Raw genomic sequence first — 15,024 nt, forward strand, 5'->3', positions numbered from 1 at the left:
CAGTGCATGTATATGTAAATATACAAAAGACACACCGGGACCGTTGGATAATTGAGACTCCCAGTGTAAATTCCCCAGATTATACATACTCCTGTGTGGTCAACACACTGTGAAAATGCAGAAAGACCCACAATCTTTTCCTATAACATGTAACATCCACCAATGCAATCAAGCACCATGTCTGCATATTCACTCACACCCCCCATTGGGAATGAGTTTGTATGGGTTTCTTTTTTTAAGTCAAGAATCCGTGCTCATACCACAAATGGTGCATGGCATGTTGGCTGTGCAAACTGCAGAGAGCAAGATAAACTAAGTATCCTGGCTGGCTTGTGGCTTTAAAACCACGTGGGTGATGCCAACGTTTTGAATATTATCGTGACTTTGAAAGACCAGATTGCGGAAGCAAACATCAGATGTTTAGCATAAATAAATGGTACACCACAGATTAATCAATATGTCTGGTGCAGTGGTTTGTAGCTGCAGGAAAATCTCCCGTCAATGACATTAGGGAACATTTATTCCCACTTTCCCCTTTAAACTTAAGATGTAAACAGCAAGCACTAAGGTGCAATCTAATTACTGTCTGCTCTGCTTAACAATAGAGACCTCTAATGTTTTCCCACTGCCTCTGCGGCTTCCAGGTTACCATTCATATAAACTGAAGCATGCAAAGAGCTGGTAATGACTGGCAGAGGGGGAGGAGACCGGTAATGGCACCCGTATCAGTGAATACGACATAATTAGGTGGTGAAATTCATTTACTCCATCTTACAGTTTTTCATATGCAATTTCTAAATTTTAATAGTCTAGATTCCTTAACTGTACTTTGCACCCACTGTTTTAGACTAGCACATATTTAGAACACACAGAAAGCTAGAATTCTCTGGCGAAAGACCCACTGAAAGCAGAGATTTTGCTTCAATCTCCCCCAATCCCCAGTCCCTCAGGTGGGACCTGTATCAGACATTGTGCCCCATATTGGTTATGGCATCTACAAGCTACATATTATGAAATTCTCTGAAAATACATATGGACAAAGGATAGCTCCCCCCTCCTGTTCTGCTTAATTTGATTAGGAGGTTTGCAATCTGCATGGATTCAATAAGGCTAAATGGAACCATGTTCATGACTGCACAATCACATTGTGTTGACATTGGTCACAACTGGGTCACTGTCTCTCACAATGAACATCGCCTTGCCCAGAAAATAATCTCAGCCAGCCTGCCTGCTTCTATCAGGGAGGCTGCTATTCACTGTAATCCACCATTCAGCTTTAAAGCATCATGCCGGGACTGCCATCCCTCAGGCTCATGCCTAAAACACAAGAGGGGCGAGATCTCCACAGTTTAAATACCAAACCAACCTTTTGCAACTTCTAAGCAGCTGGATATGTAGTCTGCCTAATTCAACTTTCCCTATCCTGCCCATCGCACTGCCCAGCACCTTCAAGTGGCCTTGGCTGTCCATGGGGAATATTTCATATGGACTTGAAGAGCCAAGGATGCCGCTGATAACGACAACAACTTTCTCCTGAAGATACAAATCTATGCATACCGGCAGCTTGCAGGTTGAAACTGATCTTTGCACAGCTTGAACACCCCACCCACTTCCAGCCTGCAACTCTTGACCTGACTGGCTTATGCTTGCAGTCTTAACTGAGCACCCAGATGCAGAGCAGGGATCAGATACCCTTACAGAAAAGAAGGGTGCTAGCCATCGAGCCATTTTTCATGCCGGACTATTGCTCCCAAATCTCCGAAGCGACTGACATACGGAAGCAGCACAGTTTGTGCAGCGCTAGTTCACAGATCCTCTGCTTCTCAACAACTCCCTTAACATCGAGGCTTCAGAAGAATATAACTTGCGGATCAGGAAATTGTGAATCTAGATCTACTGGATGACTTTGGCTCGTGGGAGAAGGCTATTCCCATGGAAGCAGGCTGAGAAGCATCCACAGGTGATGCAGATTTTGGAATAAAGTACCTGGAGGAAATGCAGGCTAGCAGATAAAAAGCTGCGTTAGGCATCAGGTCACATGAGCTCTCAGTGGGGTGCTTTCCTTTTCAGCACCAGACCTACAATATCGTGTCACATTCCACAATGGAGACTCCCCCCCCCCAATGTAAAAGTGGTATCGTCCCATAATGCAGGAGGGGTGATGTACTTGGATGTACCGAATTAATTGCATGGTTCCTGGGAAACTAGCTGTGGTCAGTTCTTCGGAAATTGGAAGTGTTGCTAGCTTCCTCAGCTGTGAGAATGCACCATTGCGCTGTGTGTCCCTGCCTACTCAGCTGTGGCCATTTGACGGAAAAGTGGAAGAAAATAATGGAAAACAATGATGGTAATCTGCTTATACACAGGAAGCTTCTTTGTGAGCATATACACTCAGTTTACTAAGCACGAGTACAAAGCAAGTGGTACTCTGATCCTATAGATATACAAAGCTGAAACAGGACAGCAGAGCTGTAGCCTTGGCATGTCCAAGCCAACTTGAAAAGCAAGCCCAACTCCCGGCTAGAACGCCCAAACTGCAATTTCCCAGGAAAGCCTTCTCTACTTTTGCTCTGGTGCTTAATGCGCTGTGCCATGCTGACCACAATGCTTTGGGGATGCCATGCATATTACCATCCCAGTTCTGCCCCTTCCTCTTCAACCCTGTTGCCATGCATTATGCTTGTGCATAAACCGCCGTGCCATTGCGCATTGCAGGTGAAGGTGTCGCAACCCTGTGCTTTGGGCCTAGGCTAGCTCAAGGCACAGTGCCCCCGTCATGATCTTCTGCTCGCAAAGATGGCGGCAGCATCCTCAAAATTGACACGAGTGACAAAATTATTAATGGCACCTTTTGCCACTCATGTCAATGAGCAACTATATAAATTATACAAATAGTCATCATTATATAATCATTATTATATAAATTATAAAATCATTATGATAAGTGTTATCTAGAACTGTGCACACATGGCATCTTGAAGTTGTCTACCCTATGTGTGAGGAGAAAAATGGTGGGGACCATTTCATCAAATTTCTCCTGGGGGGGAGGAGAAATCTGGAGGTTTCTCTGGGATGGGGCCCATCATTAGTGCAGTTTATTTATTCTCTCCCCCCTAGAAAAGCTTCTCTCTCTTTTTGCTACTGCAGGTGTCAGCAGCAGTGTTGGCCATACAGCCTCCAGTTTACACCTGCCCCTTTTTCAGGTCCTCATGTTCTTTTCAGGTGGCAGCAGGGCAGACAGAGGAAAATAGTGCCCCCACCACCAATTATAATAATGAAGATTTTATATATATATATATATATGTGTGTGTGTGTGTGTGTGTGTGTGTGTATGTGTGTGTGTGTGTGGATGATACAAAGTAGTATTTTTCAGGAGGGTGTGAGAAAAAGAAAATCTCACACATTTTCTAAATTTAATGTTACCTTCTGAATTTAATGTTACCCATATGCCAATTTCTCATTATTCCTGTTGGCCATTTTATCTACTACTTGTTAGTACCAGTTCATTGCGAAGCCTGAATTAAAAGTTGACGGCAAATCGGTAAGAGTTCACTTTGCCTGGTTTCCTACTGTTCGTCCCAAAGCAGTGGCTTTGATACACCTAACATGGATTCCAAGAAACGCATAGGCCTCTTTCCCTCCATGGCTGTTGAATTCCCCCACACTGAACAAGGCAGCCCCTCCTGCCGTGGAGCTATTCTTTTTTTCCCAGTGACTCTCTCTTTGTTCTCCTCTCCTCAGACAGGAGAATCCCCTCCCAATTTACTTCCTCCACAACTACGCATCATTTCATCAGCGTTGCTGCCGTTTCGGGTTTTCCAGGAACACAAGCTGCTTCCACATTTTGTAATAATTTTTATCATCACCTTTTAAAAAACAATTTGACCAAAAGTAATGTGATATAGCCAAGGGCATAACACCCCACCTCTCTCATTTCCATATTATTTTTCATTGAAGTCTTACTACAGCCTAACATTTTGGAAGCTTTTTTTTGTTCGAGGCAGGGAACTTGCCTTAAGAGATCTATCAAGCTGACTGATGAGCCTCTGTTCTTCATACCAACCAATTACATTTTTGAAGCCGAAATTAATAGCACTTTCATATACTGCAAGCAAAGCCTCCAACAGGCTATTAATAAATTAGTGATGTTATAAAGGCCAAGCAATATAAGCTGCCAAATTATTTGATGCATTCATACTAAAGGCATATTATTTGACAGTCGTGAGCCACCTTTGAAAAACTAGCAAATTGTTGCACTTCATCAGTCGCCGCAACTCGCTTTTCTGCAAAAATCTGCTACGTTGCCGGCGTTCCTGGACAATGCAAACAGAGAGGAAAAGATCAGATAAAAGGAGGAGCGTGTGTGCTTTTATTCCCCACTATCAGAAATTATACAACTTTTGCAAGAGTCAGAGGGGTTTTACATAGGAATGTGACCAGACCATTCCAGGCCCTTGGAGAATGATGGATCTTGCATTGCCTATCAAATTTCCCCTCTGCTTAGATAACTCATCATTTACACACACACACAAGTACCAAATTTGTAAACAGTTGGCAAGATGAGAGAGACAGTTGGGTTATAAAGCTGGGAAGAAATTCAAGTTCACTATTATTCACATCGCCCAGGTAATTCTGTAGAGGGTACTTGACCCACATGAAACCACCTTCCTTTCCTTCTCCTGAATTTAATCATTCACTGTTACTTAGCAATGTTTCTTTTCTATAAAGGTCTAATGTGGGCTTCAGTGAAGTGCAGCAGGAGCAATTGGGTGGAGTATAACTTTAAGGCGGGAAATAAAAGGGGGTTGTTTTGATGGAGAGAAATATTCAGGCAGAATGCAGATTCTACGTTCAGTAATTTTCTTCCTGGGTACTGCAGTTCTGTCTATCCTATTGTAAAGTAGAAGGAAGGGGCATAAGGAACCCCATAGAGATTTCTCTTTATAGCGTTCTGATCTTTCATTAAACATTTGTGCACAGCCTTTACTTCTATATATATATATATATATATATATATATATATATATATATATATGCAGGCATTTCACACATGTCAGTATCAACGCAGGCACTCCCGTCACCAAATCTTGTAAATACTCTATTCATCTCAATTAATAAGCAAACTCCGCTAGAGTAGCTGGAATACGGGTGGAGGGCGAGATTTCAGCTGATCCAAGAGGTCTCACTCATTTGAACAATCATTTCCCGAGTTTGGATACATGAAGCACGAAGTACTTGTACAATCATGAGGTGGAGAAACAAAAACAAAAACCCTTAAGAAACAAGACCAAATTTCTTTTCCTTCTCTTTTATTTTTTTTTTAAAAACTACATACTGGAAGGTAAAACAGCCCAAGTACTCAAGTAAGTGATTAATTTCCTTAATTGCACATTTTAACCTATACCCCTTTTACCTTTTTTGTTGCTGCCAGAGTACTTAATTTTATTGCTCTTTCCAATCTTCCCCATTCATTTTATTATTATTATTTTTGCTAGAAAGAGGCAGCTCTACTATTGATGCAATGCTCCGCCACTGTGTAGATATGGAATCGTGAATTCCACAATTTCCCCCTCATTCTAAACGTTAAGTTCAGGCATTGCAAATTGCTACCTAATAGATCACTAGAAATCAAAGGTGAAAGCCGGGGTGGGGAGAGAGGGAAGGGAAAACCCAAAATAAGATAGGTATTAAAGTTTTAATCAATTTAATTTTAATCTCCAAATCCCAATCCTTGCTCACAAGCTGTCGGGGTTGTGGACGTGTAAGGTAAGATAAGGTGTACACCCTGAAGCCCGACACCCAGCCTATTGTGAGGGGAGACATTTGTCCCCGAATCTAGCTCAAGATGGAACACACACATTTATTACCTTGATGTAAAAGGGAGAATGCACAATGGGAATCCGCATGGACTCAGTAGCCTTTCCCTTAATTTCATTAATTTTCACAGAAATTTCATTGCACCACAACCTCTTATTTTTAAACACACACACACACACACACACACACACACACCCTCTCTACTTGGCTGCACATATCTGGCTCCCTTGTTGCCAACCCTTTGTGCTTGCTCTGCCAGCGGTAACCTTGCCTCTCCTTCCAGATAGTAGCATTTAACTTTGTATGTTTACTTCTCTCCCTGCAAATGCCTCAGATTTAGTCTAACCCCCGGGAGCCCACATGCAAACAATGAGTCAGCTTAATTGCTGCGGGGGAACAAGCAAACAAGGAAAAAATCCAACCCCCCAACTAATATGTGTGTGTGTGTGTTTTAACTACTAAGCGGTGTCTGAAAGTTTTTTTTGTTGGTGGTGTTTTTGGCATACATGCTTATATACACCTTTGCCATCTCCAAGGGCTTCGTGTCCCTAACAAGCTATTTTTAGAAACCCTCACATGGCTGATACCCAGTTTTGTACATTACATACTCCACAATTTCTCAGCACACTTATCAAAATCTACCGCATTTTAAAACTCATCACCCAAAAAACTCTCCCAAAAGCTGAGCTTTAAATCTAAACAACAGCAAATTCTTCCAAAGTGCTGGACCCGTTTTCCAGTGTCAACTCAGACCACAGATTGACAATGCAATAAACTGCTGGAGAGAGAGGGAGAGAGAAATATAATTCTATAAATTTTGGCACTCATTTACTTTAGACGGATTATGAAAAAAGGATAACATATTTACCTGTATCCAAGCTTCCCACCCCTCCTTCCAAACGATGGAGCAAATTTATTGCATGCTTATAATCATGTGCCAATTGGCTGTCAGTAAGTGGTACCTTGTTTCTAAACATTATTCCGAGCAAGTTCTATTGAAATCCATAAGGTTTGCTTTCAGATTATGGTTTCATATTTCAAGAGGCAAGCAGAAAAACTTTCACGTTATGCATCTGTGGAAAGGGCATTTGGTAATGATTGAATTTTAAAATCTTCTGAATGATTCACTTTTATAAAGACAACAGAACAAGCACACAGCAAGAACATAATATAGCCCAAGCTAAACACCTCTAATTTTAATTGATTAGAGCAGGAAAAGTTACATGTATCCTTCTGTATCCCACTGAAATCAGTGTGACTTAAAGGAACTTAACTTTGGCTGGATCGGGCCCCAAGAACAAAGCAATATTACTTTGACATTTGCAAATCATGCGACAGATTTACCTCAGAATCAGTCGCAGAAGTTGAGAAGCTGCTCAGGCAGATCTTTTAGTTCTAAATATATACTGATTTTTAAAAACTATTTCATCCAATGTAGAATCAAGGTTTCTCTCCTCCTGAGAAAATTCACAATAGCAAAGTGCTTCTAAGAAGAAGCAGATACTTGGAGGTTGTAAATTACAAAACTAACTTTACACCTTTGCAGTGTTAGGGAATCCTAGAAAGTATATGGGGGAAAATGAGGAAACAGTATTATCAAATGAAGATCAGCCATTTTAGCTTCACACGGGTGGTTAAATAAACACCACACCTTTGCAGCATTAAATGTCAATCCATCACACAGACATTTTCAGTAGAATTCTCAGTTTTCCAAATATAATCAATGCACATTTGTCAGCTGAACAGCGAGTGTATATGAGCCTTTTATTTTCTTTCGCTGTTCAAAGCAAAGCTGAAATGTATCAAGGTATCACCAAGCATCTAAATGATGAAGTGGATGTAAACATTTTTGCAGACATAGGTTGTTGCTTTTAGCACTCTAAAAGTAGAAGAGTATGCAGTAAAGTATGCTTTGGAACATCATTAAATGTGCATATCATTAGAAATATTTCACCATTTTCCAAGAGAAAATGGTATGTATGTGACATAAAAGCACTTTTCCCCACTATACCATGTTGATGCATTTTTTTCTTGAAAAGCAGCAACAAATATTCCTTCACGTTGTTTACAGAGATCTGCTCTTATCTGCCGTTTATACAATTATTGCTAAATAAACCACTTCTAAATCCTACTTGGGATTGCTTAGCATCATATTGCTTCTACGGCAGACTAAACACCAATTTACAAAACTATTATCAAACTATCAAATTCAACAGGTTGAATATAAACTGGGTTTTAAAAAATGCATTTTTTAAAATAAACCCAGTTGTGTTTTTTTAATGTAATTTTCAGTGTTGGGATACATCCATATCCACCTTGTTTTATAAACTGTGGGTCTTCAAGTAGAGATCTATTTTTCAAATAAACCCTTTGCTACCTTTTATCCGAAAAGGTAACACAAGCTATAAAACGGTCCCAGAACATAGCTCTCTTAAATGATTGAATAATGCCCTAACATAGTTATTAAGACTGAACTCCTAATTCCATACTCCTGTTAACTGTCCTCAAAGTAGCCAACATGTGTCAAACTTGTTCTTTTCACTAGTAATCCCTTGTTACTCAGTAACACTAAGAAAGATTAAGAGGAAAGTGTAAGAAATGAGGGAATCTTCGTTACAGGTTTTTTCTTCTTTAAATGTATTGGCTTAAAAATAGAGCAGCCTTGTGAAATTTGCATAGGAAGCAATCTTAACACAGAGTTATTGGCTGAAATGAATTATTGATTCCGTTCAAGAGACAAATTTAGAATGTCACTAAGTTTAAAATTCCTAGAAAGCAGGCACTGTTTAACTGACATGCACTTTGTACAATAGATACCTTTGTACAATAGATACCTTACAGGTGGAATGTGAAATCTCAGGCAGAATGCTGGCGTACACGTATGCAACACTGGAGATTTAACAACTGAAAGAAACTCCAAAGTTTTATAGTTTTATAAATAATTTTTTGACACCCCCCAATGCTTCAAATACTATTTCTGGAACTCAGGACACTTCCAGAAGTTCCTTGTGCAACCAAAGTTACAAGTAAGATTTTTACGTAAAACCCAAAGAGGCGATTAAGAGGGCATACACAAAACTTTTCATTCACTGACCTTCCTACAGACACATCTGACAGTTTAATTTGTCCATGGCTGCCTGCTGTGGAAAGTTTTAACTGATAGAAGATATAGCATAGAAACAGCCGAATTAAATGAGAATGGATGTGTTCATTCTAAGCATCTCCCAAAACTTGTCTAACCACCATATACATACTGTGGCCTTGATGATACATGAGGCAACAATTAAAACACAAACTTGTGCCCTCTATATCTTAGGCCTCTGACAGACTGACTGCTTAATTCTCAGAGAGGGAAGAAACATTTCCATCCCGACTGCAAAAAGTCTTGAGGTGATTGAGTGAGCCAACATAAACTTATCTCAGACAACTCTAGACTAGGTGGATTTTGCTGCTCTGATAAGAGACTTTGGACTGAAAATCTTTGCAGCAGAACACACTTCCCTGAGTGAGATTCTGCCTTACTTTGCGCCTGTCACTTGACTTTCCACTATGATTTCACAATATCTTTAATGGTAACTGTGGAGACAGCATTAGCAATCTGCCGGCACCGTCTCATCCTTCCTTTACGAGGAAACAGGACAGCTTTGGGAAAACCTTTAATCTCAGGCAGACTTTAGCTTTTTATGACATCCGGCAGCTTCTCTCCTTTCTTTTTTGGATTAGGATAATTATTCCTCTGCCATTTATAGAACGCTGGTCCCCTTAGAGAATCAGAGCAGCATTAGCACACTCCCTAACTTTCAGAAAAACAACAAACCTTGGCAAGAAAAGCCCATTCACAGCAAGGGCGAGAGAAACGGTAGCTGCCAGGTGCAGCCTCTCCCTAGATTGGGGGCCTTTTTTTTTATTGCTCCCCCCGCCAACTGCACAAACCCTGCTTCTTCGCTTAAAAAATACAACCCCGTGAGGTGAAACGCGATCAGATGAGATGCCATTATCCTCACACCTTGTTAAAAAGCAAACAAACGACCAGCTTGCAGCAAGACTACATACTTACCCTGTCACAATCAACTGGGACGGAGATTATAGTTATCATTTTATTTTTTAAAAAGGAGGCAAATGAAAAACCTGCAATCTGGAAACCTTTCAGAGTCTCAGACTAGTCCAGTCCCCCCCCCACTTTCACCCATTTTACGAATCATGTGATAATTTTTTTACCTCTGACAGGGTCAAAGGAATCACCTGCTAGAGATGTTTTGACTTGCGCTGCGGAATCTGGCTGTGTTGATGCCAGCACATGGGAAGGAGGGAGAAAAAAGCTCTTTCTCTTCCCATCACTCTTGGCTTTAGCCCTCCGCAAATAATCCCCCACGTAAAATATATACTGTAATCCCCCCCCCCTTTACAAGTACACTCCGCCTGCCAGACATTTACCTGCCTGTTTGGGTGGCGGTGCGGGGAGGATTTCGGAGGTAAACGCAGGTGGAGTGAAACAACTGAGACAGCCCATCCCCGAAACCAGCCGCCCAGAAGATGCTCGGGGGATGCCACATCCGAACAAGAGTACCAAAAAGCCATCCCTTCGTCCCCGTCCCCGCAGTAAGTCGGCACAAGCAGGACGTCCCCCGCCCCGCCAACCTCTCCAAAATCAAACCAGGAACCAAACAGATGCAGAAGGCGAAGGCAAAAGGGAAATTTTGGGAAGGGGTGGGGAGTGATAAAGAGCAACGCTTACCTTTCCTCTTCGACCGCCTCCTCCGCCTCCTCTTGGACTTGCATTTCAGTTGGCTCCCCGGCCCTCCCGGTGCTCGGCCGGTGCCCAGGACGGAGGTCATCGCCGGTAGTTGAGGCAACAAGGAGAAGCAGCGGCAGCGCGTTGGCTCCGCGCTCGCCTGGCTCGGGGACCGCGCAGCGAGAGCGAGAAAAGTCGGCTGCCTGCCTGCGACGCCCCCTCCCTGCTCCCGATCGCCCGTGGTGGTGGTGCTTCTGCCGCCGCCGCTTGCGAGGTCTACGAAGCCGGGTGGGACTTTTATCAACCAGCAAACCCAGAGCAGCTGCGCGCGGATCGTGCGCCTCTTTTTAATTTTTTTTTGCTTTTGGCCAGCTGCGCTCAAGTGCCTGCGCTGCGACGCTTCCCAAGCCAGGGACGGAGAGCGCGCCGGGCGCAGGTAGAGTTTCCAAATAAATGAATTAAAGGCGACGACCGGGAGGTTCACCTGTGATTCCCTCCCTCTTCTTCCTCCTCGGCAGCTTTCCCTCACTCGCAGGGTGCCTTTGCTTTATCAGGGGCTGGAAATGCACGGCGCCCACTTTTTTTCCTTTTTTTTCTCTCTCTTCTTTCTGTCTGTTTCTTTCTCTCGGTCTTTTTTTCCCCCTCTCCTTTTTTTTTTTTTTTTGCACCTCTCTGCTAGTTGTTTGGCCCCAGCAGCCACTTTGAAGGCGATCATGCAGGGAGCGCGTCTATTTGCTGCTGCAAAGTCTAATTAGATCCAATCACAACTGTCTCCTGGCTCTGACATCAGCAGCACCACCAGCAGAAGCGCGCGCACCCCCCCCTTCATCCCTACCACCAGCCACCCCCGGTCTCCATCCATCCATCCCTTGTCAGCTTGCACACTCAGCTCCCATTGGGGCTGATGGATGTGTCCGGGACCTGATAGGGAAAGAAGGCAGAACGGGCCCGGAGGGGAGTTGTTGTAAAGGGAATAAAAAGAAAACACAAAAGCCCCACCGGCAGCCTGCCGGCCGGTGTACTACTACGAGCCGGCGGGAGAGTTTATTATACAGTCCGATCCGATGCATCCCCCCCAGTAACGCACCGCTGCCCCATTTGGGAAAGAAGCGCGTCCCGCGGAGTTGATGGTTTTTGTGCGCGTGCGCCTTACTCCCGAGTAAACGCGCAAAGAGATTTTCAGTCTCATGGTGCCGTTCTTCGCACGTCTTAAGCCCCACTGCGTTCTACGAAACTTACCCGGGTGCAAGAATGTAGCCATGAAAAGGACAGTACACAAAAAAATGGCCAAAATTCCCCAGCAACACCCCTTTCTTTCAGTGCTTAGTTTACTGCAAACACTTCTTTTTTTTACTCCCCTCTTGCAATTTATTTATTTTTACGCATATGTTCCACTATGTTCCAAGGAATTCAGCAAAGTGCCTGAGCTGTGGCTTTACAAACCGCAGTACCGGAAAGTGCAATCTTTCGCTCAGTCCCCAAACAAACCCCAAACCAAAACGCCTTCCTACGCAGTTTCATTCCTAGGCTTGTTTACTGAGAAGTAGATCCCACTATGTTCACTGGGATTCACTCTCAGGTAAATGTATAAAATACTTAATAAATGATACTGTATCAAAATAAAAACACACACATAATCCTTCACACAGCATGTCTGAATATACACACATAATTTTCCTCGGGAAGGGTAAATCTGGATTAGATGGATGGGGTGCATGCGGGGAGAATATGGCAGCATAGGAATAATAGAATCTTAGATTTATGGATTGGAAGGGATCCAAGGGATCATCTAGTCCAGCCCCGTGCAATGCAGGAATTGCAGCTAAATAATCCCCAATAAGGGGGCATCCATTCTGTTTCAGAACATCCAATGAAGGCAGAGCTGGATTAAACCCTGTGGAGGCCCCCAGGCAGTCGAAGTCTTGGCGGCCCCCTTGCAAATTATCTCCTAAAACTAAAGCTCGATTGTAATTTTCTTGCAAGATCAAATCAAAATTATTCCGATCCATTGTTGTGGGGCTCCTAATCGGTGTGGGGCCATAGGCTGGTGTTGAACTCTGCCCCTTTGGTAATCTGGCACTGACTGAAGGAGAGTCTCCCACCTTCCTAGGGAGTCTGTTCCACAGTTAAACAGCTCTAAGGAAAATGCCTTACATTGAGTTCCAGTTTTGGGCCCATCTAACTCACTATCATCTACACAGGCTGGTAGTGGTTCTCCAGCGTTTTATGCAGCTCTTCTTGGAGATGCCACCAGAATACTTTATGCATGCAAAGATGGTGCACTTCCACTGTGCAGGGCAGTAAATGATAAGCAGAGTTGTTGGTCATTGGCAGAGTTACAGCAGAAGACCCTCTAAGTGTCCCTATTGTCCTTGATAGTTGTTTATTTCCTTGACATCTGATGGGAGGGTGTTCCACAGGGTGTGCACCACTGCCGAGAAGGCCCTCTGTCTGGTTCCCTGTAACCTCACTTCCCGCCAGAAGGCCCTCAGCGCTGGATCTCAGTGTCCGGGCTGAACGATGGGGGGTGGAGATGCTCCTTCAGGTATACAGGACTGAGGCCGTTATGGAATGGGACATCCCTATTTTAATTGGAGAAATGTTGGAGGTTATGCAACAGTCTAGTGCAAACCTCTAGGCCAGAGGTGGGAAATGTTGTTGAACTCCAACTCCCAGCCACAGTGGCCAGGTATGATGACAGGAGTTGGAGTCCAGCTGCATTTGCAAGGTGACAGCTTTCCCATCACTACTCCCATCTGCTTTATGTGTTTTTTTTAGCATGGGAAACAGGATGGGCTGCTGGTTGGGGCTGATAGGAGTTGTAGCCCAATGTGCCGTGCAAAAGGCTGTGCAACGGCTGGATGAGGATTCATGTGTTAACTGAGGTCATGTAATTGCCTCTAGAAGTTTGGAGGCTGTGGTCGTTGGCATGATTGGGGATGGTATAAATTCCAACCCTTCTTCTTCTTCTTCTTCTTCTTCTTCATCATCATCATTCATTTGCCCCTCCATCCATCGTCTTCCCAGTCTCCCTCCCTTCTCCCAGCCCTTCCCCCTTGTGGTGCTGTTGGAAAAAACAGCTGCCAGTTTCACTTCTGAGGTGAAACAGTGTCAAGTCAGGATTCATAAAAAAAAAAGGAATGGAGACGTGTCCATTTCACCACTGCCATGCCTTTTCCTTTCCACGTGGTGTTGTGCAGATGTTGCGAAGAAGAAGGAGAAGAAGAAGAAGAAGAAGAAGAAGAAGAAGAAGAAGAAGAAGAAGAAGCAGCAGCAGCAGCAGCAGCAGCAGCAGCAGCAGCTTGCTGGCACAACTAGCACCCATCCATCAAGGAATACCTACTTGGAAGCACCCTAGATCTACTTGCTCCATTCATAAATAAGTCCCACTGTCTTCAGTACAGCTTGTGCACAGGTATGTTTGAACAGGGCTGCAGCCCTAGATTCCTTTAATTCTCTATTTTGACACAGCTAGGGAGGAAATGTGCTATTCTGTACAGAACAGGGTGACCAGGGTTTTTATTATTATTATTAAAGGACAAGGCTTATTTGCCTTCAGTGTCCCGTGAGATTCCAGCTGGTGCCAGATGTCTTGCTGGGGTGAGGAAAGCAGCACCCGTTGTGAAATAATAATAATAATAATAGTAGTAGTAGTAATAATAATAATAATAATAATAATAATAATAATAATAATAAACATTTATATACCACTAGACTGTAATAAAACCTTAAAGTGGTAGGAAAATAATAAAATACAGTTAGCAGGGGGAACAGTTAAAAGCAAGTATTTAAAACATTAGAAAATGGTTAAAAGCAACAATAAGCTAAAACTAGTTGAAAAATATGATAACTTCTATATGCCTGGGTAGGCTTGCCTGAACAAAAATGTTTTGAGCAGGTGCTGAAAGGAGTAGTGTCGTCAATAGGTAGGGAGTTCCAAAGTATGGATGCTGCCACACTAAAAGGATTGCTTTCTTACAAATTCAGAACGGTATGGCTTACTAAACCATAGTTTATGGCTTAGTGCTATATAAAAACATGGCCGATGAGCTGATAAGGGAAATCTTTTTTGGTTTTGCTTAGTTCAGAGCAATGGATGAGGGGGAAAAAAGGGAGATGAAGAAGTTCTAAACTGCTGTGTTTAGGAAACCGTGTGATTAGTTGATGGGTATGGAGAGGCTTAAGCAAGCCAAGAAAGAAGGACAGAGAGCAGGAAAACAGCTGTCGACTGAGAAACTCAGAAACCATGAAATATAAACGTTGGCAAAACAAAAGTTAGGCAACAGATTTAAAGGCACAGAGGGCAACAAAACTGGTTTCCCCTTTAACCAGTCTGCCACACCACTGCTCTTTCCCAGGGGCACCTTTGGGATTCTAGGGCTGAACCAAACTAAGTAGAAATATCCTCAAGCAAACAGTCACAGCTCAAATTCGCTTGCCTATGAAATTTCCCCACCATCATATTACCCCATTGG

General features: G+C 43.1%; 1 protein-coding gene across 4 annotated transcripts in view; it reads right to left on the reverse strand.

Moving 5' to 3' along the window:
- ADARB2 (adenosine deaminase RNA specific B2 (inactive)) overlaps window positions 1–11,198 on the reverse strand; it is a 370,623-nt gene extending 359,425 nt beyond the window's left edge. For all 4 annotated transcript variants that reach the window (XM_053409689.1, XM_053409688.1, XM_053409687.1 and 1 more), the window contains exon 1: window positions 10,553–11,198. In XM_053409689.1, coding sequence (XP_053265664.1) covers window positions 10,553–10,652 — 100 coding nt within the window. In that variant the 5' untranslated portion in view covers window positions 10,653–11,198. The remainder of the gene's footprint in view (window positions 1–10,552) is intronic.
- Between the last annotated feature and the right edge of the window lie 3,826 nt (window positions 11,199–15,024).

The sequence above is a fragment of the Podarcis raffonei genome, chromosome 12, assembly GCF_027172205.1.
Source record: "Podarcis raffonei isolate rPodRaf1 chromosome 12, rPodRaf1.pri, whole genome shotgun sequence".
Lineage (NCBI taxonomy): Eukaryota > Metazoa > Chordata > Lepidosauria > Squamata > Lacertidae > Podarcis > Podarcis raffonei.